At 41.9% G+C, this 24,800-nt stretch overlaps 2 protein-coding genes, 1 long non-coding RNA gene and 1 other non-coding gene across 9 annotated transcripts in view; 3 read left to right on the plus strand and 1 right to left on the minus strand.

Annotated features, from left to right (window-relative positions):
- Positions 1 to 31: 31 nt before the first annotated feature.
- tdrd7b (tudor domain containing 7 b) lies at positions 32 to 16,948 on the plus strand. Of its 4 annotated transcripts, none has more exons than XM_004572205.6 (21): positions 32 to 145; positions 1,631 to 1,837; positions 2,019 to 2,163; positions 6,477 to 6,684; positions 8,825 to 8,869; positions 8,962 to 9,035; positions 9,391 to 9,599; positions 9,754 to 10,116; positions 10,195 to 10,502; positions 10,579 to 10,771; positions 10,861 to 10,972; positions 11,373 to 11,575; positions 11,660 to 11,794; positions 12,997 to 13,080; positions 13,283 to 13,417; positions 13,575 to 13,685; positions 13,975 to 14,123; positions 14,241 to 14,485; positions 14,625 to 14,808; positions 14,896 to 15,056; positions 15,202 to 16,948. In XM_004572205.6, the coding sequence occupies exons 2-21, from the start codon at positions 1,631 to 1,633 to the stop codon at positions 15,420 to 15,422; spliced, it is 3,492 nt and encodes a 1,163-aa protein (XP_004572262.2). In that variant the 5' UTR covers positions 32 to 145; the 3' UTR covers positions 15,423 to 16,948. The 4 variants fall into 4 exon arrangements, with proteins under 4 accessions (XP_004572262.2, XP_004572264.2, XP_004572263.2 ...); XM_004572206.5 differs by lacking the exon at positions 32 to 145 and adding an exon at positions 685 to 806; XM_076881910.1 differs by lacking the exon at positions 32 to 145 and adding an exon at positions 930 to 1,027.
- A 59-nt stretch (positions 16,949 to 17,007) lies between these two features.
- On the minus strand, positions 17,008 to 19,955 carry si:cabz01076231.1 (calcium-binding protein 2). Of its 2 annotated transcripts, none has more exons than XM_004572203.4 (8): positions 19,799 to 19,955; positions 19,524 to 19,586; positions 19,145 to 19,295; positions 18,586 to 18,616; positions 18,031 to 18,174; positions 17,775 to 17,884; positions 17,499 to 17,646; positions 17,008 to 17,322 (listed from the first exon to the last, which is right to left on the minus strand). In XM_004572203.4, the coding sequence occupies exons 2-8, from the start codon at positions 19,583 to 19,585 to the stop codon at positions 17,294 to 17,296; spliced, it is 675 nt and encodes a 224-aa protein (XP_004572260.1). In that variant the 5' UTR covers position 19,586; positions 19,799 to 19,955; the 3' UTR covers positions 17,008 to 17,293. The 2 variants fall into 2 exon arrangements, with proteins under 2 accessions (XP_004572260.1, XP_004572261.1); XM_004572204.4 differs by having other exon boundaries at positions 19,804 to 19,953.
- A 1,492-nt stretch (positions 19,956 to 21,447) lies between these two features.
- Positions 21,448 to 21,610, plus strand: LOC111501383 (U1 spliceosomal RNA). The gene has a single exon (XR_002721485.2). It is a non-coding gene; the product is annotated as a U1 spliceosomal RNA (small nuclear RNA).
- A 2,064-nt stretch (positions 21,611 to 23,674) lies between these two features.
- Positions 23,675 to 24,800, plus strand: part of LOC111501382 (uncharacterized) — a 47,470-nt gene continuing 46,344 nt past the window's right edge. The window contains exon 1 of one of the 2 annotated variants that reach the window (XR_013096941.1): positions 23,675 to 23,779. This is a non-coding gene — a long non-coding RNA (uncharacterized LOC111501382). Of the gene's footprint in view, positions 23,823 to 24,800 lie in introns of both variants that reach the window. The other variant, XR_002721484.3, reaches the window with a different exon arrangement.

Below are 24,800 nucleotides of genomic sequence, written 5' to 3' on the forward strand. Positions count from 1 at the left end.
GCGCAGCCGACCAATCAGGTGGCGGAGGAGAGGCTGTGCCTGCCGGCCGGCACACACCGGGAACGAAGCCAACCCCCGTGGCGGTGACAGCGCCACAGCGACTGGACCAGGTCCCGACTTCACCACCTCGTCTGTGCAGAGCAAGGTAGACTGTTCTGGTAGCTTTTAGAATAACTTTCGTGGGGCTTAAAAAGTTTAACTCCTGATAAAGCTTGGCCGGTGCTGTTTGTTTTGTTTTTTTGGGGTGGCTACTCCCGGATTTGATGGTTGAAAAGTTTTCAATCGGGCTTGCAAACCTTCTTTCCGGCAGCGACTTTCAAAATTAAAGCTATTGTTAGTCATTTGCCTTGGGAAAGGTAACCGGTGTATCGCGGTTGTCTTATTATGAAGGCGAGATTTATGTAGTTCCGGTAATTTCACGTCGCTTTTTAACTAACTCGACGTAGCCGCTGTCCCGGCTTTGGTAGGAGGATTTAACTCGATTTTGCGCGCAGTATGGTCGCGTAAGCGGGCTATTTACCGGGTCCGGTATGCTCTGTTGGTGTGATTGTATTTTTTCAGAGCCACTTAAGCACAGTTTTTGCTCATGAAACTCATAAAGGCAGAAAAAGTTAAAGCAAATAGTTTTGTCCCGATGGAGGGTGTGGAGTTAAAGTGTGACACGTTACGTCATTCATCCCTCTCCCGTCTGCTGTCTGCGCTGCTCAGAGTGGCCATATCAACAAGTGGCCTAAAGCCATCTCATTCTGAAATAGTCTGATACTTTAACTTCATCCTGCTCCAGTTCCACCACCTTCTTCGTCACGGTACTACCTGAACGGATAAATATATTTAGAAATACTTTAATTTGAAAAACTGATTTTTCGGGGACCAATTTCGAAAGAAGATCAGATATCGTGTGTTTCCCAAAGTGCAAAGTTGACGCTTTCCGAGTGTGCCCGATCTCGCGTATTCCTAAATTTTAGTCATTGTAATTTTTTAAGGGGCAAGTTGAGGATTTCCACTTGTTTACACTCCAGTGTGTCCGGTGAGACCCCTAATTCTGCTTTCAGGGTGTGTCTCCATGTCGGTCAGAAGCGAGAGTTGATACCAAATGCTTGTTGAAACCTAAAGTTTTCGTTTTACTTTTGCCTAAAGTTCGAAAGGGAGCAGCTCTGTATGTTTCAATTCCGCTGCAGGGCGCTTTAGTTTGGAAACCGAAAGCATTTTTGTGCAGAGATGGAATGTAACAGCCTTTTTCAAAATAAAAACACAAACAAGAGGAGCTCTTTGCTGTATTTACTGTATTTTTCAAAAGCAGGTTTTTATATACATTTGCTTGCTTTGGTCATGGATGGTTTTTATGCCTAAAAGAAAAAGCAAATACTCTACTGATACTATGACTTCAGAATTCAGTTGCAGTTTTAGTCTGCAACAGAGATTTAGATTGATCTGAATACACTGTTTGTTTCTTGAAATCTGATCAACACTTCATGAAAACTTGCCTAACCAGTCCTTCATTGACCTACAGCGTAAACCCAGCCTGTGTGGACATTAGTATGGGTTTGCGTCATTATCAGAATAAAAGATTTCAGAAGTGAAGTGTTTAAAAAGTTGCGTTTTGGGTTTGTTTTTGTGTTTTTTTCTTCAGATGGCTGATGCGGAGGTGGCAAAAAAAATGCTGCGGGGCATCCTGCAGTCCAACAAAGGTGGAGTGTCATTGTCACACCTGCAGTCAGAGTATAAGGAGCTGACTGGGGAGCACATACCACATAAGCAGATGGGACACAGCAACCTGGATGCTCTTCTAGCCAGCATGCCATCTTTAGTCCGCATGGAGCGCAGCCGCTCGGGAGAGGTGTGTGCCGATGTGCTTCACATAAGCGGCGATGGATGATATATATTTTTCTGCTTTCTTTCTTTAAACACGTCATCGGTAGATTGTTACATTGTGTGATGTGCATTACGCCTGCAGGGTTTAACCATGTTTACATTACACTAGAGCACGACTGCATGCTTGTTGCATTCTCTATTTCCAGGTGGTTTGTTTTGCCTCAGGGGCCAAGGAGACAGGTCATCTAGCCAAGGTGGTGGCTCGTCAGCGCACATCCAAGAAGACGGGTCGACCTCACCTTGTCAACACCCAGATGAGGGTCAAACCAGCTGCCCCGCTTGTCCTCAATGGTAAAAAAAATGTAAAAAAATAAAAAATTTGGGACCCGTACAGGGATTTCCACGTCAGCATATTCATAATGAATGTGTGTTGATCAGTTAATTAGCTCATTTGTTAGTAAAAGGAGAGGATTAGGTGCTGCTTATACTCTGCCTAGAGGTGGGCCTCCAGGTCGTGGGATGAAGTCAGAGAACGAGTAACATCAGACGTGGTAACAGGAAAGCTAATCAGAAACTTCTTTTTGGAAGAATGAGTGGACATTCGATGAGCAGGTCTGAGCTCCAGCTTCCACAAATACTTTGACTGCTCTGCTGCTGATAAAGAAGGTCCAAACAATCCTTAAATCCAAAGGTTACTGTTTTTCTTCCTTCAATCGTATGACTCTTTGATAAAGAAACAGAAGCATAGATTTGTTAATAGATTATTAGCTTTCAAGTACATCTTTGTTTATGCATGACCATTTTAGACAAACTGGCAAATATTTTCATTCAAAGTTCTGCTATGTTTTTCTATTTTGCTGGTGTTATGTTTAAGTTCCGATGCATTTGACCTCCCTGGGCCAACATAGAAAACAGTAACTGGAGACCGCAGCACGACCCAAATTATTCGGACCATGTGCAGTCAACTCACGATCTCTTTACCCTCTGAAATGCGCACTTCACAGGAAGCGGCGAGGCATCCTCTTGCAGTCAGTTGCCATCTTCATACGTATCTACATCAGAAGAGTCAGGGGTGTGCTCACAGTCAGCAGGCTGCAGGAGAATAAATATGTGAATGATATACAGCTGAACTGATATGTTAGAAATTGCTTTGGACTTTTTGTGGGTCCTGAGGATTGAGACTCAGATGGAGCGCAGGCTTTATTCAGAGATAAATGTATGCATTTCATACAGAAATAAAATCTGCAGTGCTCAACAGATTTGATAAACCACCTGTGATAAAAACAAGAAAACACAAAAATGTTAAAAAACTTGTTTAAAAGTAAAAGTTGCTGAATTCACTGAACTGAATTTCTGTTTGTATACCCATATTTGAACTGGCAGACTGGACTTTTCTGAGAAGTCAGACGTTAATCAATCATAGCATTCAACCACTAAAACTAATTCTTCAGTTAAGGTGTGCAGGTAAATAACTGCGATAACTTTAGAAAAAATATATATTTCACTGTTTTTTTTTAGCTTTTTTGTTAATTGGCAAATTTGAACATACATGGATAACTACAATAATTATTTTTTAGCATTAACAATATTTTGATTGAAGAGCTTCTGTATACTTGCAGATGAACCATTAACGAAAGTATTTTGGTAATTATCAGTAAGGCTGATTTAGGGCAATGTAGATACCGTTACTGTGACACATGCGTAAATGTGCCTGACGCTCTGGGTTTTTCGGCAGTGTGTGAAACTAAACCAGAGCTATGCACCAGGGCTGCTGTCACACAACCTGGCTTTACAACTGATGGGCTGATAGAGAAGAGCAGCCACACTGCTGCCTGAAAAGGTCAACTCGAACCTGACCATCATTCATAGTTAGAACTTGCGGTTCATAATGTTGTAAAACACATCACAGACTGAAAACATTTTACATATTTATTAACTCTCAAAGTCTGCTGTTGTCAGTAATTCAAAAAGTTTATAGTTCATATTACATTTCAAAGTTAATTGGCACAGCTCGCCAAATGGCACTAAGAGGAATTTAACTGTTTATATTGCTGCGTTCGATTGAAAGTGTCTGAAGAAGAGAGCATGAGACTGGAATTGTTGCACATGTTAATTTAACTATAACTCTAACATACTTATATTCAGACATTAATGGAACACACTTAACAAGTCTGAGACTTGTAATCGTGCTCACTGACGGGAAGTAAAAGGAAGAAAGAAACATGAATGTTGTTCTCTGTGTGCGCACTGCTGAGAAAGGACAGGGGGACGTGTTTTTATTCTGCTCACTGTAAAAAGTTAAACAAGATGTATCCTCATATGCACTGGCATTTTTCCCTCCCTCTGACTCTCCATCAGGTTCAGTTCAGAGTAAAACTCCAAGTATTTATTGTTTTGCAGTCATTGCAGGAGCATGAATATGTGGAGCTCGGCTAGAAAAAGCGATTGAAGACTGAGTGAATTACATCACAAAACTGAACATGTGTTAGCATAAACAACCTAGAGATTGGACGTTGTTGTATTGTTGTAGAATATCCACCCTAATGTTGCAGTTTTCCTCAAAATCAAAGAAAAAACACTTTTCAGAGATAAACTGAGAGCTCGATTTGGTAAGTGAGCCATTTAGTGGAGCCATCTGCTGTGTAAAAGCCCGATGACGATGACGGAGCAGTTTTGTAGTACCCAAACTTTCACATTTTCACACAACAAAAAGGAGCTTTTCCAGACTCCTCTAGCGCTACAGTGCAGCAGTGCTGCTGCAGCAGCATAGAAACAGAAGTGGTGTTCAGTGTCTATCTCAGTGCTGTGACAATGCAAAATGCAAATGCTTTATGTGCTGCAGCCTCACAGTTTGTAGATGAACAGCTGCCCTGTTTAACTGCCCTTCTGTGGAGACCTGCTCATCCTTTAGGTACTAAGGATATCTCACACACTCAGACAAGCAGCTCCACAGTATTCAGGGCTGCACGCGAGCATCAGGTGCACCGAGATCTCAGCCCGTATACATCCTTACTGCGTGTCCGCAAACATTTCTGAACTTTTATTTATCGTTTTGCATTCACACACACACACTTGCACTAAAACATTTACAGTGCACACACCTCTGCTAGACTGTGATGCTGCAGGATATTCTGAGAGCCAGAGGAGGAAGTGGGAGGTGGTAGTGCAGGGAGGAGAAAGAGAGAGAGGGAGACAAAGGAGTAGAGGAGAGAGAAAGAGTGGCAGTGAGACGGTTGGAGGAGAAGAAAGATGGAGGGATGGTGAAATGGTAAGGAGACAAGGAAGGAAGGAGTCAAAAAAGGAGAGAGAGAGGGAGGGAGAGGAGGATGTTGAAATCTGAGGCTAACACGGTCTGAAGCAGCTGAGAGTCAGCTGCAAGCGAGGAGACGCTGATTCACAAATCAAGCTCTCTCTTCCCCACGCACATGCACCCTCTCCTTCTCTCCTCCCCGCTTGGGTTATTATTATTCAGGCAGAGACAGACCAGGGACTGTGTGTCCATGCCGGTGAGGTGATGCAGCGTCTGCTCTTAGTGTTGGTGTGTATGTTTGTGGGTGTTTGTCCTTGACTGTATCTGCATGTGGATTTATGCTTATGCCTGCTGGGTTTCTCTAATGTGTGTGTGTGTGTGTGTGTGTGTGTGTGTGTGTGTGTGTGTGTGTGTGTGTGTGTGTGTGTGTGTGTGTGTGTGTGTTTGTGTGTATAGTTCAGTGATTTATTAACTGGCTGATTTATTAATTGACTGAGTGCCAGTGGCCAATAGGATGTGCACAGAATAGATTTAGATGCGGGAATTGCCTGCTGATGACTTTTGAAGTCAGTGGCTGATGAAGGAGCTCTTTTCTCTCAATAGAAATTGTGGCGATTCAGTGAGAACAGAGTGAATAAGAAAGCAGGAGAAAGTTCTGGATCTCGCAGAGAAGCAAAGAGATTGAGAAGAAAGAGTGGAGATAAAAGAAGAGTCAGTGTGAGGAAGAAATGAAAAGGACAGAGTGTGGGAGTGTAAATGACTAAGGGTTATGCACAGGAGGTATACTGGTGAGGTCATCGCGCAGAAATGTGATGTCAGGACAAATGTGAATGGTGTAACTCTGACTTTCCATCTTTCTGCTGGATAAACAGGGACTGTAATGGATTACAATTACTGGATTTATACTCACATCAGACTAATCCTGACGTTTTTTGTTACATGTACCTCCAGTCTTAAACTAAACATATACGGCATACAGTTGAACTTGTGTTTCACCTTAGCTGTGCCAGTTGAAAGGAATAAACTTTGTTTTCCGTAATCGCTTCAAGCTAAATGAGGCATCAGTTTAATAACTGGTGCACTACAGCCATGTGTCGGTTATCTTAACTGAACATAAAGACTGGAAGCAAGTGGAAACACCTGGACTTGCTCCTTTTAGATTTTAAAAGCACATCAGCTCTGCAGGCCTGAAGGCTTCTTTCAGGCCTGGGTGACATAAATGCCTGTTTTTTGTGACCACGTGGACTTTTTACAGTAGAACGCAACAACTGCAAGGATTTCAGGCACACTGTCCATGTCCTAGAATCAGGTTTAGCTTAGTTAGGTTGTGTGTGTGTTTGTGTTCTTGCACTTGTATTCACTTCAAGTCCATAACTTTATTTTTTTTTCGTGTTTGCTTTCTCTCTCTCCACAGCCAAACCTCAAAACTCTCTGAGGCAACCGAACCACCGTGGCCGAGGTGGGGGTAGAGGAGGAGGCCCTGGCCGTGGGGCTGGACATGGAGACTTCAGACAGGCAAGAGACTTAAGGGATGGCCCATCAGAGGGCAAGACTGGGGGGCATCCGAACAAGATGTCCAGTCAGAACACATCCAACAGGAAAGGAAACCAACCTCCAGACAAGTGAGTAAAGCAATTTGGATTTGGATGAGAGTGAGTAGATCCAGCGGGAAGGTTGAGAAGAGCGGTGTTTCACTTTTCAGATTGTCAGTTAAGTTTATTTATTTGATTAGATGATATAAAATGCCCTCAATAGCAAAATCCAGTCTTTGGAACTGGACAAAAGAGTGAAAAATTCTTTAGGGTTTCACTATGAAAAGATCTAGTTAGGCTCACACCCTTCAACCCCACCTCCACATATTTGTGGAGGGGTTTTTGTACACTTACATGCATCAGTCATCAAGCAGACTTCCACAGTCCTTTGGAAACCCATGTAGAGTAATGAGCCACAGGCAGCTGTGCTCAGAAAATTCAGATCTCATGCCAGAAAAGTTGTTTTAAAATATTTCAGTCATGGAAGATATAAAAGAGCTCATTTTGTTGTCGTCTTTATTTGCTTTTATAAAGTTATAGGCAACGTAAAAATTCATTGCTACCCTCTCTTTCTGCCTTCTCTCCACCTGTGTGAGCTGAGCTGAATCAAAACGAGCACTCACGAGTCTGCTCGTGAATGGATGTCTGGTTGAACTCTGCTTGGTTTCTGGATGATAACCATCTCCCTGCTGCTGCTGCTTATTCAGCACTGGGCTGATGATACGCTCTCCACATTATTCTGGTTCTCTCTCTGTATTCTGTCTCACTTCATTCTTTCTACCTTTGTTCTTCCTTCTTTTTTATCAATGTATCTAACATTGTTCCATTTGTACTCGTGCTGCTGCTGTCATTTGCTACATCATATTTCATCAACAATGAATCAAATATCACTTCTGCTCAATGACTGTTTCTCCCACTTCCATCCACCCACTATTTAGTTCACCGTCCTGTGAAAACAACTGACATCAGTTCTATATCTGTATCACTGAAGGTGCTGCTGGCCCTCTGTAGCACAATGGGGCAACAGGGTGGGACGCCTGGTGTATTGGCAGGGGACACGAGCCCAGTGCAGGGGGAGCATGAGCCCGTTTTAATCCCTGTTCTATTCTGTGGTAGATTAACTCTTCTAAACCGGCACAGAGTGAATCAGCACATCTCTCTGTATCCCTCTAGATGTTCCACTGTGCAAGCCAGAGTCATCATCATTTATTTGTGTGTGTGCGTAGTGTGTGCAGTAGCACTATGGGCTGCCTGGATGTGCAAGCTGTAAATTCAGTAAAAAGACAGGCGCAGTACAACACTGAATTACATTTAAACATCATTTATATGTCATTTGATGAAAAACCAGTGAAGTAAGGAAAACGTTACTTAAGTTGAAGACGGTTCATTAGATTACAATAAAAGGTACAATAAAAGCTCATAACTTTAGAAAATGACTATATTTGTCTCAAATTAAAAACTACTCTTCTTCATTCTTGCCAACGTGCTGAGGCAGGCAAACACTTGGACACCTTTATGTCTGCACACTGCACGACTGAACCTGTTGTACTGCTTTCAGTCATTTTATTGCCCAGCCAATAAAAAAACACTGGTGGAGACCTCCACGTTAATGTTGCTACATAAAAATAACATCTGTAGTTATTCAGGACGCTTCAATAAAAAGCCTGAATTTACTTTTAATTGTTTATTCCTTCAGTGTGTTTTCACCACCTCCACAGGCCTCAAAAAATAAAGAAAGAGGTCAGTGTAGTGCACATTTCCTGTTATTGTGTTTTGTAATATACAGATTTTATGTGTAGGTAAGACATTCTAATGTCCTTACAGCCATTTGGGGCTCTGAAGCGAATGGTGCTGTTGCTCTGTTTATTGACTGCATGATTACATTAACATGTACCTGAGTGAGGCAAGAGTTCTGACTGATTGGAGAAATGTTTAAACAGAGCTGTGTGATTTGAGTTGACCCTCAGACATGATAAAGATGAGGGGTAGATGAAATTGATGGAAGATCAGTGAAGATTTCAGCAGAGTAAAGAGATGGATATTCTACTCAGTGCACAGATAGAGGTACTCAGCAGATCACTGCATTGGGAAACTAGTGCAATGCAGTTCCTGCTGTGCAGTATCTCAGGATTAACAGGTCATCATTCTGAGAACTTTAGCAAGCTATCTGTTTGGACTTTGAAATGTTACCTGAGTTTTTTTGAAGCTCTGATTGTGCTTTGCCTCAAAGGATGGCCCAAGAGTCAGACGTTCTAAACAAAGAAGGAAGAAACAGGTAGACGGCCTGTCATCAGTATTTTCTTTTTCTTTGCCTTTTAGAACTTGCAAAAAGCTAATTATCCTTCTTGTTTGTTCTCTTGTGTTCAGGAGGATGACCCTACCATCACGGTTTCAGAAAGAGGTGCACGCTCACCTTTCCAGAAACTCCCAGCAGACCGCTCGTAAGTAGGACAGGCTTCTTTTCAGCACACTAAAAATACATGTTGTGTATCCTGTCCTCCAAATCGGCAGAAGATAATTCGTTTCTGATTATTAGTAATTTTTGTTTTATATCGTTCTTTCCTTTATTTTGGATTTCCTTTGAGTCAGCACACAAAAATAGAAGTTATGGGGCTTTTTTCACTCTCCTATTTTGTTTTCTCTTTTGCTTCTGTTTCACTTTTAGAGGTGAAGTCACGTCATTCAATCTAATAGTTTAGGTCCAAGGAAATGATTACTTTAGAAGCAGTAGTGGGCTTTATACATGTGTCTGATCTTTTTTTCCTTCTTGTCTGTTTTTCTCTATTTATCTTCCAGCACCCTCAAACTTAAATGAGAGCTTTGGTTCTGGGAAAGCAAAGCCCTACAACCCCCAACTGGTCCAAGGTCACATCAGAGAGATCTTGGCGAAGTACAGTAATGGCTTCTGGGTGTCCAAACTGCCTCAGATGTACAGAGAGCTTTACAAACAAGACCTGCCCACAGAGGCCATTAAAGACCTGGAGACCTGGACGCACATTTGCATAGTATGTGTCGCTTATGATGCTGTAATTATTATTCGTGCTTTGGTAGCTTAATAAGGGTTTCTGTTTCCAAGCAAAGAGAAAGATAATTCTAAAACATCACTGTAGTGCAATGCAAAATGCTTTTGTAATAGGGCTGCTCCGTTTGTCCTTCCAGGTAGAGAAAACCTGCAGCAGCAACCCATCAGAGCGGCTTCTCTACCCTGCCAAGGAACAGACAAACACTTCCTCCTCCTCTTCGCCCATCCTCACCCACCCAAACTCTGCTACAACCACAAACGTGCCCGCAGACAAACCTTTCCAATCCTCTGTCCAACAGAGAGCCCCCAGCACTCGTCCGACTCGCTCTGGCTCTCGGTCTTCTCAGTCTCCACCTTCATCCTCCTCTTCACCCAGCCCTCCCTCGTCCCCTGCAACCCTCAGCCCTGACCTGAAGCAGAAGCTGGAGGAACTGTTAGTGAAGTACTCCAGTGGCCTGTGGGCCCATGCGCTACCCAAGCTCTTCCAGGACACCTACAAAGTCAGTAATACTTCAGTATACTTTCATGTACATGCCGGGTGAACCTGATAATATTATTATATCTTATGTGTCTTTAAGACCAAACTGCCAGGACATGTTCTGGTCAGCCTCGATCTCCTCTCTGACATCTGCACCATCGACTACCCGATGCCTGACAACCCCAAGAGGGCCATCCTGTACAGGCGAAGCAGTACTGGAGGTGGAGGAGGAGAGGACGAGAACTGCAACAGGAGGAACTCTTCAGCCAGTGAGGAGGAGCTGAGGGTGAGGAAGGAGCTGGGGAGGAGGCTCAGTAACCAGGCAGTGCCTCCACTACAGATCCCCAAAGAGGAGTACCCCTCTGTGCTGGTGGTGGAGGCGACCAACACGAACGGGGTTTTACTCAGGTAAGACAGAAGTTGTGCGATTGCGTCGTAACAAGGCAGAGAGCATAAATCCCTGACTGTCTCTCCTCCGCTGCAGGTACATCGGTGAGGGTTACTCCCAGGCTCAGGAGTCCATGGAAGATGAAATGAGAGAGTTTTATGGTTTGGACCAAAGCAGCCCAACACCTGTATCATCCCTATCCTCGGGCCAGCTTGTTGCAGTCAGGGCGGAGGAAGAGGAGGAGATTCTGAGGGCACAAGTCTGTGAGGTCATGACTGACAAGGTCAAGGTGAGGGGTCAAACACAGGAAATGACCTGAAGGATTAATTTGAGGACGTATAAGTTCTCCCTCTGATCTTTTCTTTTTTGGCTCTATAGGTGTATTATGTGGATCATGGCTTCTCAGAGGTGATCAGCAAAAACAAAGTGTTTGAACTGCATGAGAAGTTCTTTAAACTGTCTTTCCAGGCAGCCAAGTGTAAACTGGCAGGTGGGTGTACTCGTCATTTAATCATAAAAACACAAGTAATTTGGAAGAAAACTGAACATTACTTAAAGAAATTTGTTGCCACTCCTGTCAAACTTTCTTTTTCCTTTCCTAGTTGGTTCATATGCACAAAAGACTGAGATTTTATTCCCGGGATTTTAAGCAAAGTTGCCTCCACGCACAGCGAAAAGCTGTGGAGATTAGTCCAATACGTCATTTTGCACATAACTGTTCAAGTTGTGTAAGTAGATGTCGGTAATGCAGCCAATAAACAGTCGACCAGTCAGAAATGTTCAGTGCTGCAGGGCCCAGTCACAGATCTGATCGTTCTATGGAAAAGAGCTTCTCCAAAGGTTTCTAGTACCTGAGAATATATATGTTTTGTGTCTTTGTGTGTGCCTAGGCCTTGAGACATTTTGTCAGGACCCGGCGGTGCTGAAGAAGTTTGAGACGATGGCGAGTGGAAAGATTCTCTTGGCTGAGATCCTGGAGAGAGGGCAGACCCCTCTGGTTGTCCTGTACGACACGTCGCAGGATGATGACATAAACATCAACGCTGCCTGCATGAAAGCTCTGCACGACAAGTCGCTAGCGAGTCCGTTACAGGTACCGAAATGATTGTGCGTGAATACATGTGGGTATGCATGTGGTTTTGTAACACAGCAAAATTGTTTTTATGGATGTCCTCAGGTGAACAGCGCTTATATGAATGTGGCCATCAGTAGCGTTTGTTCTGATGGGACTATCTACTGTCAGCCTCCCTCCAGAGGTCTTACCAAAATGAATGAGACGCTGGAGAAAATAGAGACGTACTTCCACTCACAGGTAAATGCCTGCTTCGTGTGCTGTCTCAGAGCTTTTTTGGAACTGTGATACTTTTATCAGTGTGCAGATTGATTATAATCTTGTAGCCTTGATATGTTCTATCTTCTTATCGTAGTGTAAGAGAAAAGCTAAAACAGCTAACATGACTGATATCTTGTCATTTTTAATTGATATGCAAATATTACAGCTGAGCATATGCAGAAGAACAGACAGCGTGTTGTAGAAAATGCAAAAATATTATTTCATTTAAATTACATTTATTTCAAGTATATTATATAATAGTATCTATTACACACTGTAGCTGTTTATGTTACTATTTTCAGTATAGTGTGTCTCCTTGTGCACTGTTAAATGGCTACACTTGAACGTTACTCTGCAAACAACAGTTGTCAAAACAACTCAACTGAACATTGTGTAGTCGCAGTCGCCTTGGCCCAGCAGTAGGCCCAGGTGAAACAGAATTAGTCGGTTTTCTGCAGACACCTCCAAGATTTCATGGCTATGTTTGAGTAGATTACCTTCAGAAAACTTCATGCTAATTTCAGGCTCTGAGGACTTGAATGAGACTTGTTCCAAATGAGATTTTCATTTTCTAGCTCACACTTCTCTTTCTGTGGCTTTACATGTCATCATTTCTTAGAGCTTATATAAAAATGCATGTATTGCCATTAAATAACTGGATCACACTGGGTCATACATACATGCGTCTTGTGTACAAACTGGAAAATAATCCAACCTTTTATCTCTTCTTCTAATTCTCTTTGAATTAGTAGATCGGAGCTCATCAACGTCATCTTAAAAAGACTTTTGTGAATGTAACAATGCCATGTGTTTTCTCTCAGGCAGTGTTGTGGGCAGATTACGATTAGGTTGCTAATCTGGAGTTAAGACATGGCCAAGCCACTTAGTCTGTTTGCAGCACAGTGCAGCGGATGCTTTTGTAGTTCAGCGGCCTTTAAAGCGTGTAGCGTCATTTTTACGTCAGCGTTTGGGTAAACAGAGCAGAGCTGCCAGCGTGTTGTGTTAAGACGGAAGATTTATTGGATCAGATGAGTTTAGGTCAGAAATACACAGAATGAAACATTAAACATAAGGAAACATTTTAGATCAAAGTCACATTGTAACACTGTAGTCAAATGTAACAATTATGGGTTTTTTTTGTTTTTTTATTAAAGATTTTAATTCCATTAATTTTCTTCCAGGTAACATCAGAGTTCCTGGTCTCCCGACCTTTTTGTGGGAAAAGATGTTTGGCTCGCTACAAAGGAAAATGGTCCCGTGTCGAGGTAACTGTTTCCTGCAATAAACAATGTGAATTATTAAACAAGGAACAAAATGACTGTTGCTCAATAGAGGACCATTTATTTCCTTTTGTTAACCTTTGATAAGCAGTCACAACCTGTTAATCCCTGTGTTGCAATCAGTACCAAGTATAGTTATCTGTTTATCTATAACTTTTAATAACGTGACGCTTTCTTGTCTCTTTAGATCACCAACCTTCATGGCAGCAGAGTGTTGGACATCCTGTTCATTGATGTGGGCGTGCAGGCTTCTGTCGAGGTGTTTGAGCTGAGGGAGATTCCTCCCCCATTCCTCCGTGACCTTATGGCTATCCCACCACAGGTCAGGGTCTATGTCTTTAATGTGCAGACAGTGAACACCCGACCAGAGAAATAAGTAATAAGATCATATATGTCATTTATACAGTTAGGATTTAGACGGTATCTGTAGAAATGTGGGCATATTGTTAGATAAGCTGATGCATGCAACCTGTGTTCAGGCTGTGAAGTGCTGTCTAGCAGACCTGGCTGTCAGTGTTGGATCCTGGACTCCAGATGCTGTGCAGTGGCTTCGAGACAAAGTGTTGAACACCACTGACTGTAGTATGAAGGTAAATGGCTTTGTCCCCTTTATAAATGTATTTTTTGGCCTTTTGAGCTGAAGAGGTGGAGACGATGATAAGAAATAGACTTACAAACATTCACACTATCCTTTTTTTTACATATAGCAATATATTTAGATTGATTTAGAAACTCAAAACAACTGTGAAAAGTATTCTAATATATTCTGTTCTAAAATATTCTACTATGAAGAAACTAAACGCAGCCGTAAATGTGTTAAATGAGTTTTCTGTGCTTTTTCCTCTATGTTTTTCTTCGTGTCCCTCCACACTCACCAAGGTTGCCAAAGTGGATGAAAAGAAGCGCTGCATTCACGTCCACTTATTCACAGACAAGAACTTCCATGACCCGGACCGCAGCCTCAACCGTCAGATGGCCCAGTCCGAGCTGTTAAAGCAGCAACCAGACGTCTTCCTGACCAGCCACAGGTTCTCGATGATGGTTTTTCACCTGTTAACTCTGTGCCCTCCAGCTAATGTCTATTTTTTCTCCTTTCTCAGTTGTAATTCATTTAAACTGAATTTCTAGTTTTATGACTTTCTCAGCTCTGCCAGGATTTCCACACCTACTTCATCCACCAAGACCTCCAGTGCCAGTAACTCCACCAATGGCAGCCCAACATCAGCTAATGTCCCAGTCAAGCCTCACCTCAGGAGGGCTCTGTCAGGGCCCAAAGGCAGTGGAGGCGGTGGAAACACCACCACCACCACCCCCAGCAGCCCGACAGAAACACCATCATCCCCCACATCCTCTCTCCAGCTGCCACCACCATTAGAGCTGCCCACTATAGGTACCAAGGAAGAGTATATTGTCTAAAGAAAACACTGTTGTTATTTGTCTTGTTTAAACACCCACCACACAGTATATACTGCATTTGAATGCTCTAATCCTCAATGTTCTTATTTCACATTGGACTCTTGTTTTTTCAGGAAACAACATGGATGTATACGTATCATTGGCGTGCCACCCCGGCCACTTTGTGCTACAGCCATGGGGAGACATGTACAGACTGGTAGTGCTGATGGGAGAGATGATTCTCTACTACAACAAAACAGAGGAGAAACCACTAAACGTAGAGAAGAATCAGATTTATGCTGCTAAAGTGGAAAACAGGTGAGTTTACAACTACAAATCTCACAACGCATGCTGTTAAGAACTTGAATTGTAAGTGCGTGTGCTTTCTCTCCATCGATTCTTTAGCTGGCATCGTGTGCTGGTGAAGGGAGTTCTGAACAGCGGCTTGGTGTCTGTTTATGAGTTGGACTATGGTAAGCACGAGCTGGTCAGCTGCACACAGCTCAGGCCTCTGATCAAAGAGTTCAGACAGCTGCCGTTTCAGGGAATCACTGCTCAGCTGGCTGGTGAGTACACGTCACATGACACTCAGTCAACTGGGCTGTACAATTACATCAATCTGCAAGACCTCCGTTTAATTTATTACTTATTATTTATACCTATTTATTTATGCCTGGTTCTCATTTGGACTTGGCTCCTGGTTCTCCGCAGGAGTGAAGCAAAGGCAGTGGTCCGAGGAGGCCTCCATTGTTTTCCGGCACCACGTGGAGAAGAAGCCTATGGTGGCCCAGCTGGAGGCAGTACAGGAAGCCACTACCCCTTGGGAGAGGAAGCTGACTGTCTTCCTAGTTGACACTTCCCAGGAAGAAAAGGACACCTGGGTGCATGACATCATGGCTGAGTTTGCAGATGAGCTGACCAACGAGCTGTAAACAATAGAGGACCACTGAGAAGTCTTACTAGTCAGATCCTGTTGATCAAAGAAGGCGCAGTGTGTCGTGGATAGAAAAAATAGAAGAAGCTTATCTGTCTTTATCTATATACCTACCATCTAGTTGGATTAAAGAAAGGAAGAAAGGGGTTTCCTAAAGAGATGAACAGAGTTTGAGAAGTAAGAAGGGACACTGAGATGTTTGGCAGCATGTAGAGGAACGAAGACGACGTGAAGAAATGAAGGCACCGTAGCTGCTGTAGTGTTAAAGGCTGCACACAGAAGGATGCTGTGATGTGATGTGATTTGAGTTACTGCAGTGTGACCAATGGACAGCATGCCCATTCATGATGACTAAGTACATAATTGATACAAACAGATCTACAGTACAAAAATAAACTGTTAATTAAATCAGTATAACCTCGCAAAGCAGTCAGAATGGTACAGCATGCATTCAGAATATTCGGTATGGGCTTTAATCCAAAGCATCCTAAAGTACCATGACCGGTTTTAGTGTGTGTCATCCTGGGAAAGCCAGAACACCCTCAATCCTGCCAATGTGAGCACCACACAAACTGAACCGAGCAAGTTCTCTCGCGCAAGGAAGACGTACAGTACATGCACCTGTTTACTAAATCTGCTTTTGGGATGGTGCTGCTCATTGTCACGAAGTGTGCAAAAAGTGGAGCAAACATTCCAGTGAAAGTAGGAGAAATGGACGGGAGGTCGTACGAGGGAGAGCAGGAGCTTTTATTTTGAAATTACTTCATGTGCAAAATATAAGTGACTGGTATTCAGTGGAAAGTATCAAATTAATGATGAGCATTTTTTATTTGCCTGTGAAATGCAACACAGAATTTATTGTGGTTTGAAGACGAGTTTTACAGTGTGGATGTGTAAAACTTAGTTTTATTAAAAAATGAAGGATAAATAATGCATCAAAGCTACATTGTGACCAGCTCTAAACAAGAGAAATGTGTATTTTTAGAATCTCAAAAGTCTAACATACGAGAGAAAATGCATGACAAACTCCTGATTATAACTCCTGTGACGTCAGCGCCTCGTCCATCTCTGTGCTTTTTCGGGAATTGGATTTTTCTGGCCCGTGTTTCCGTTTCTCGCCTGGCATTGAGACGTAAATCTCAGCAGATTACTCGTGCTGCATGTTACAGATTCCCTGAGCTACGGTTTAGTTTGACGTTATAGTAAGAACAATAATTACGATATTAATACGCAGATTAAGTTTAATGTAGTGATATATTTATAGAGTTTTAAATGGAGGATAAATTGGGCTTATGATTGGGTTCGGTACCACCGCTAAATGCCGGCCTGATGTGGGATTTGATTCTGAAATGTGAAACTTTTCTTTCTGATGATTTGAATGTGCAATTCTAATTCTGACGCTAGCCGACCTGACATGATCTTATTTATATTTAACTTATATTCTCTGGATAATAATGATCACTATCATTCCTATTTTGTTTAACAATGACCTGGAAACAATAAAACAGATGTTTTTGGAATGAAGTCTGCTGTGACGTGATGCTCGTTGTGATGTGTCCTGACGTTTCAGTGACAGGCATGAGTGAGTTTGATTTCTTTATTAAAATAGCAAAACACTGCAGTCTTATTTACATGCTATATCACAACAAAATGTTCATGGATCTACAAAATGATAACACTCGGCATATTCTGCATTTGATGACATGTGGGAGTGATGCAGAAGTTCGTCACATGCAGCATTATTGCAAGGCTAGGCCACACTTTATGTAGTAAAAGTCTGTAGCTAGGTTACAAACACAAGTGAGCCTAACTGTGAATACAGCTGTGGACCAAAGCAGTCTGTCCATGGTTGGTCGGTCTGTCGAACGATTAGCGAATAGAGAGCATCATCACAAACTCTGAGCAAAAGGAGAAAGAAGAGAAAACAGAAAACTGAGTGAGTGTGTGGCATCTGACAGAAGAGCAGGGGTTTGTTGGTGTAATGGTGAATGTGGATGAAAAGTTTGAAAAGTGTAAAAACACACACACTTCTAATGAATCAGTTAATGGCCCGAACATGCTGATGTCTTCTCACCTTCAAAATCAATGCTCCCATCTGCATTAATATCCAGCTCCTTTAAGATCTCCTCTAGTTCTCCTTTCTTCAGCTTCTCCCCCAGCAGGGTCTTCAGCGCTTCCTTCAACTCCTCCAGGTTGATTATTCCATCTCCGTCTACATCAAACTGAAAAACAAAGTACTTGAAATGACGTGCGTATCCGATGATACTGTGTGCGCACATTTATTTGGGATTTCTGTCCATTCGCTCTAATTCGATAACTGCGGTAATTGAGTCATCGTTAGCTGACAGACCTGCATGAAGGCCGACTGGAGCTCCTTTAGTCCCAGCATGTCCGCCGTCTCGCCCATCATCCTCGGTCCCATCAGTTCAATGAAGTCTTCAAAGTCCATTAACCCGCCCACTGTGAAGAAGAAAGGGGCTCTTAAGTGAACCAATAAAGGCCAAAACATGGCCAAATATGGAGTTGTTGTTTTTTTTACTTGACTGTTTAATAAAGATTTGAAATCGACTGGTCGATTTCATTAAACATGTTCTCAGTGGACTCACTTCTCATCTTTATCTGTTGCACTATTTCCAGCAGCTCCATTTCAGTGGGCATGTATCCCATAGTCCTCATGCACTCAGCCACGTCCTTGTAGTTCAAGTAGCCATCTTGGTCGTAGTCAAACTCCTTAAAGGCCTCGTGCAGCTCTGTGAGGAATATCATAGGGGTTGCAAAGAGAACATGAAAGTTACTGATAACATTTAGCACCCAAATTCACACAATTTAAGGAAAACTGTTGAAAAATAGTTACAGTATGTAATGAAAAGGTGTGGTCTGGGAACATTTCTCCCTACTTTTGAACATACAATAGATTTATGAAGATGGAAAGAAACAAAAAGTAAATGAAATTAAAAAAAAGAACTGGAAAAAAAAAGCTTAAAATATTAAAACACTAAACAAAAGCTGGGTTTAGGCAGTCATTTTAACATTAACAGTTCATTTAAACTCTAATAATTCACCACTGACAACACAAAACAGGATTTTTAGGCGATCACCTCTGAGGCCCGACACCTCAGTGTAATAAATGTAACGCTGATGTAGGTGTGAGTGAGACTCACCGTCTAATTCAGCCTGAGCCAGTTCTCTGTCCTGCACACACGCGAATCAGACATGTCACAGCAGCAAAAACAAAGTCAAATACTCCACAACAGAATAAAATCGACACCATTTCATTTTTGCAAATGAGTGTGATGCTCATGACATCAAAGATTGCTAACTTGTGTGTAATTATCATTTATAAACATATCAAAAAACAAAAGGTCTCGTTCTGACGGAGCTCTTCTTTTGGATCATCCTAATGAATTGTGACGCTAAGCTTGTGCTAACGGGCGACTAACACGTCAGACACACCAGGCTTAGTGGAAAAAAGCTCCAGAAAGATCAGGAGCACACCTGTAAGCACACCGTCTCACCTCCGCCTGGCTCCTGACATTGTAACATGTGACACCTGTGACTGTTGTCATGGCGTTTAAATGGATAATGATTTTTTTTTTTAAACAAATGCGCGTGAAGAAAAACTTGATACTGGGATATAAAATTGAGCTAAAACTGTGATTGAATATGTAAAGGTCAAAGGTCACAGCTGTACAGCACATTAGAATGGGTGAAAATACTTACCGCCCCAAAAATACTGTTGAGCACGGAGATGTAGACTTTTTTCTTACTCTCAGAGACTTTCTTGGACTTCTTCAAAGACTTCTTGGGCGTTTCGGAGACTGAGCCTGATGGGGACTCCTTTCCCTTGGGAGATTTAGTGCCGCCTTCTTTTCTAAAACATGTAAAGTCACAATTCTTCCTCACATTTGACACCAGAGACCTCTGCTATAAAAATCATCTTACGAATAAGCATATTTATTGCTTGAGAAATTCGAACATTTTTTCCTGAGGTAATGAATGAAGTTACCACGGCCACACATCAGAGTTGTGGAAATCGTGCATACTTTTAGACAAATTTATTCTACTTTGAGGAAGACACACAAAGACGATCTCAAGTTACCCATCTGCTGAGGCTGAGTCAGCGGAAGTTGTTGAAGGGGTCCGCTCTCCTGCTTTGGACATGCTGTGGATAAACAGAGACACACATGCCACAATAAGTGCACTATGTACTTCAATTAAACATATTAGTGAATATGCGCTATATGAATGCAATCCATTATTATTGTTTGGAAATGTGAAAATTAACAGTTTTAGGAATGCTTAAAGATAAAAAGAAACAGTGTTTTCTATCACTGTTAGTACTTGATCTTGTTTTTTCTACTGCACATTGCTTACCTTACCTCTGTGTCCAGTTAGTATGAGCAATAAGAGATCGTGTCCTCTTTTAGCGGTGTTCCTCTTGTGTTGTGAATGGCTTCACGGTATACTCTGCTCTATCTGCTCTCGACCTCCCACCGTCAGAGAGGCTTAACAGGTAATCACCTGGCTAAACATGCAGCCAGCAATCAGAGAGCAAAACGTGGAGCAGCACTGTGACTGTGGCTGGTTCGACTCCAAATGTGTGCCTGAGCACAAGAAGTGAAATACCTGGGATACCTCTTTGGCCGTGGACAAATAAAGCCACAAGATGACATGTCATAAAAATACTTGCAAAACAGGACATTTCTTTCTTTTTACAGGCTCCACGGGCTTTTACTGATATAAGCAAATAGTAGACGGTCAATTAACGACAAATATTAGACAATTAATGACTTTCTTAAACGTGCGTTTGAGACAGACATCGTTCTCTAAATGTTATTTACTCAGAAGTCTGTTTATCCTGGAATACGTCGTGTATTTTATGGAGTTTTCCCTGTATGTTGGGCTGTATAAAAACAGTCCAGTCGTCATCTTCAATGGCACCTTCAGCTTTCCTCAGATGAGTGTTGAAAATGTCGCTTTTGAGGCCTTAAACTCGGTGGTGTCGCGCCAGTCCATGGGTAAGCCAATGATTAATAAATCATTAATAACCCCTGCTGTAACTGAACTTTTCTTTCAGGGTACTAATTAAGTTAACAGGCTGGTAAGCTTGTGCATCACCAGGTGTCGGATAATGTAGGTCTCCTCTGCTAATGAGTAGCCGTTTATACTGTTTTCTTTACACTGTAATGTATGCGAGTATGGGATCGTTTATGGCAGCTAAAACTGTGCACGTTGATAGCTTAACTTCACCAAACAAGTTCTTGTTTAAACGCCAGATGACTTTTATTCAATATGTGCGTTTATGCAAAATAGCCGTGTGTTCACTGGGCTCATAGCAGCTGGCCTACTGCACATGCTCCCGCCCCTGGTCAGGGTTAGCATGTCGGTCTGTTCGGTGGTCCACTAGATGGCGCCAAAACTCACAGTACTCTTACAGCCACGCTAGCATGACATTGCTGGAGCAGTTTATTCGTAAAATAGACGAATGTCGACGCATGTTTTGTCCCATATGGACTTGTTTTACAGTGTACTTATTTTTTTCTTAACATTTTACTCCAGTTTTATTAATCTTTTGTGAGCAAAGCTGGGGAAACACCTGTTAATAGACACCAGGTCAATTTGGCTGAATGAAACCACAGTTAAAAAGGAAAGCCTCACTTATCACGTTAGTCTTATCATTTTGGACGCTTGCCGAATATATTACATAAATGAATCCCTAGTCATTGTCATTGTATAATGATTTGTAAAACTTAAAAAAAAAATAAAACGCTCGCTGACCGGAAGTAAGCTGCGACGTCGAACCCATACATTGCGGCAAAGCATTATGGGAAAATCTCAGCCTATTTAACTTTCAAATTAACTATTACATGTCAATAAAATAGCATTAATCATTTGGTGAACGAGTTAGATTTTAAATTATGATCGTGTTCCACTAAACATTGTGTTGCTGCTTATTTCCGTAAAACCGTCAGGCTGACTCGTATGTGGCTGAAACCCACCCCTCGCCCGGCTGTCTCCCACTCATACTTACCTGGCAGGGATGATACCATGATCACAAAGGTGGTTCATCCAGAGCGAGGCTTTGTCATTGCACAAAGGCAATTCTGACCTCTGTGAATTCCTCAAATGTGGGAATCTCAACTGCACAATTTATGGTAGTGGGGACTGCGTACGCGCTTTCCCCTATTAACATGTGAGAAAAAAATTATACCCCTACTCTTTTTCATTCAACAAGTACATCGTTAATCGGGGTGCATACTGGTATTTGAAATCTTTGAAGAGTGCTTGGATTTCGCGTGTAGTGCTTAAAACCTCTTGAAACTGTAACCGTATTTCATTCACCACAAATAACTATCTGCTTGAATAGTTTTCTTCAGATGGAGAAATAAAATGAGTCCCGAAGTCTAAAAGCAAAATTTTGCCTTGCTCCTCAGCATGTCTGTCTGCCGAACAGTCGGATGGACAGTACAGTAGTGCAATTCATCCTGATCGGTGATTGGTCAAAAGTCTAGAGTGAGAGAAGAGGCTTGTGATTGGTGAAAAATGTGCAATGAAGAAGCCTTCTTTTATTCATTCAGTCTGTTGTCTGATTTTTCTTTATCAGGTGATGTTTTCAGCTCCTTTATCCCGCCTGACGCCTGGACTGCTGTCTGTGGTCTTCAGCATGATCACAATGTGTTATTTATGTATTTTGACTGGTTTACAATGACAGGACAGTAAGCATTATCAGTGTATATTCCAATAAAAGCATCTAGTTTTTACTCCAACATCGATGAGGATTTTCTTTTGGCTCTTTTGAACCAACAGGTTGGAAAGTGCCCTGAAATTAAGAGCAATTGAAAATCAATTCCTTTCTTTTCTTCTGTGATTATTATGTGCAAAGTCTTTTAGGTTCTTCTGACAATGTAATTGTTTTACTTTTCAACTGGTAAAATCTGAAGGATTATTCATGCCATGACACTGTCATTTACAGACAGGCAAGAAATTAAAGGCATGCCCTGAACTCCTGATCCCTACACAGAGAGACATTGTTGCACTTTGCTGCCATGTTAGGGTTCACTTGTCAAAGGTAAGAGTTGTAAAATCATTAGAAACTTGCTATGAGAGATTATGTTTGTCCTGTGACAAATAGACTGAATAGTTGATTATGAAAATGGCGTGATCATACACCATGGCTTTCACATTCACCTGATGTCAACCAAGACTATCTGGGGAAATTTGACTCACATAACAGATAATAGCTCTGTTAGTGTTTCCTAATCAATTCCAGGAAACACTGAAGTTGTTGCGGAGGCATGTGTTGTACAAATACTTCCAAAACTTGTCTTTGCCTGCTTGTACACATTGCTTCTTTGGTTCAGGTCTGTTATGTGTTTCTACATAGTTGTGTCTACATGTCTAAGACAGATTAAAGCCCAACTTGGGCATTCGTTAAGTAAATCCACAACTCACTGTTACTGTAACACAGGACACTTTATTAAAGTGGATGAAACAGGAATACAGGAAAACAGCACTGCAGGATAGTCAATCAGTGAGCTGAACTACAAAAAGTCAAAAGTGCCTATCAGGTAGGCTGGAATCATACATGTTACCATCAACAATATCATTGTGCATGTACTGACAATAGCCAAACACGGGTAAATGTGTAGTAAATGGCAGTGCGGTAAATCTGCATAGTATGATATTAAATACACGTACTACTTCATATATCTCAGATCGTTTGTAACGAGCCACGGAAAGCATCGTGTTGACTTGAAGGCGCGTGGATACCCTCTGTGCGTGAGTGAAGGCTGAGCAGCTGCTGTGTGCAGGTTTGGTGAAGACCATACTTCTCACCAGGCCTGCTGACGAGGTGCATGGGCATCTGGATTTACAACATGACTTGCTAATGTCGCCAACATCAGTTGTAGCCACTGAAAAGACTAGAAATGGGCGTAATACATTAGATGTCGGCTAGCGCGCGGCTAACATTTACCACAAAGAAAAAGGCTTAAATGCGCTATCGTGTAATTTCCGCTAAATCCAGAGTCGATAAATTAGCGTAAACATAAAAGAAATGCCAGTTTCCATAAAAAACAGCGGGCTTCTTCGCTGTTCCGCTGCGTGTTGTTGTTTTGGTGACGCAACTTCCGTCGAGCAGACGATTGGTCGTCTACAGTGGGAGCCGACGCTCCTATTGGCCCGAGTCTACAGTGTCTACGCTCACCGTAGACTCCGGGCCAATGAAAAGACGTAACCGTCTACAGTCAGCGTAGACTTTGCCCACATGCCTGGAGGTTGCTGTTTTAATAAGTGTTTGCTGAAAAACAACAAATACAAAGTATGGATAACACAAGGAACAAATCCACCTGAAAGGTCTGCAAAAAGGATTTGCACCTTTTCACAGGGGGCACTTTGCGTAAGCCCTAGTACATAATTTTCCAGTGTGTGTACATTACACATGCTAATTTTTTCAAATAATTGTTTTGCTATGATGATTGAAATGCACTGAGTATGATACAATATGGCAGCGTTATTATAGCCGTTATGGCGAGGTGATGTATGAAAGGCTGTGAAATTAGCTAACATTACTTAGCAGTAACAGTAATGTGACTTCACTCAAGTGAAAGCTTTAAACGTTAGCCCGATACTTAACTAGCCAACATAAGGCTTTCTGATTAAAGACTAAAAGCAAACTTATCGCCAAGTAAATAGGATACTGTTTATATTTTTGTTTATGACTGGCATTAACACGGTGCCTTTGGAAACACCTTAAGGGGCAATCATGGTAATAAGAGGGACTGATCCATATGTGCATAAAGAATTGACAGTTTTTGTGCTACCGAAGTTCCCGGCTTTCATTCAAAATCTGTTTATCGTGAGCACCTACACATTAAACAACTTAAACATTGTAATGGCTTCAAGCTCGCGCTGAGGCCTGTGTGGCACTATCAGCCACTGTGACAGTAAACAAATTTATGTTTTTGTATATCAATATTTCATACTTTAAGGCTGCCTGTTTATTTAACGGAGATGAAAAAAAATACATTACAATTGTACCTAAAAATATCAAAGATGATAGATTAAATAAATAGATTTTAGGTAGATGCTTGTGCATTCTTAAAGTCTTATATGTTGATTTGAACTGAGTGTGTCATCTGTTCAAAGCCTCCCAGTCAGTGCTGTTCTCCATGCCTGTCTTACTGTACACGGTGCACAAACACTTTAAAGTTGATCATTTAGGACTTCAACAATAATATTACAGGAATGTAGTAAAACAAAAAAAAACCATCTGTCTCCTACTTTTTGTGTCACGTAGGAAAGAAGCATCAATATCTGGTGAGAAGACTTATTAGTTTGGCCTTGCTGTGTATTATTTTGGTTTGATTTTGATGTT

The sequence above is a fragment of the Maylandia zebra genome, linkage group LG3 (genome assembly GCF_041146795.1).
Source record: "Maylandia zebra isolate NMK-2024a linkage group LG3, Mzebra_GT3a, whole genome shotgun sequence".
Taxonomy (NCBI): domain Eukaryota; kingdom Metazoa; phylum Chordata; class Actinopteri; order Cichliformes; family Cichlidae; genus Maylandia; species Maylandia zebra.

Bases quoted from the DNA above. Each gene is read 5' to 3' on its own strand.
- si:cabz01076231.1 (XM_004572203.4), bottom strand. From the start codon at position 19,585: ATGTCCAAAGCAGGAGAGCGGACCCCTTCAACAACTTCCGCTGACTCA. The intron at 18,175-18,585 runs GTGAGTCTCACT...TATTCCTCACAG, and splicing joins GGCTCAGGCTGAATTAGACG to AGCTGCACGAGGCCTTTAAG. The intron at 17,323-17,498 runs GTGAGAAGACAT...CCTTTTGCTCAG, and splicing joins TGGGAGCATTGATTTTGAAG to AGTTTGTGATGATGCTCTCT.
- tdrd7b (XM_004572205.6), top strand. From the start codon at position 1,631: ATGGCTGATGCGGAGGTGGCAAAAAAAATGCTGCGGGGCATCCTGCAG. The intron at 8,870-8,961 runs GTAGACGGCCTG...TCTTGTGTTCAG, and splicing joins AACAAAGAAGGAAGAAACAG to GAGGATGACCCTACCATCAC. The intron at 10,117-10,194 runs GTCAGTAATACT...TGTGTCTTTAAG, and splicing joins TCTTCCAGGACACCTACAAA to ACCAAACTGCCAGGACATGT.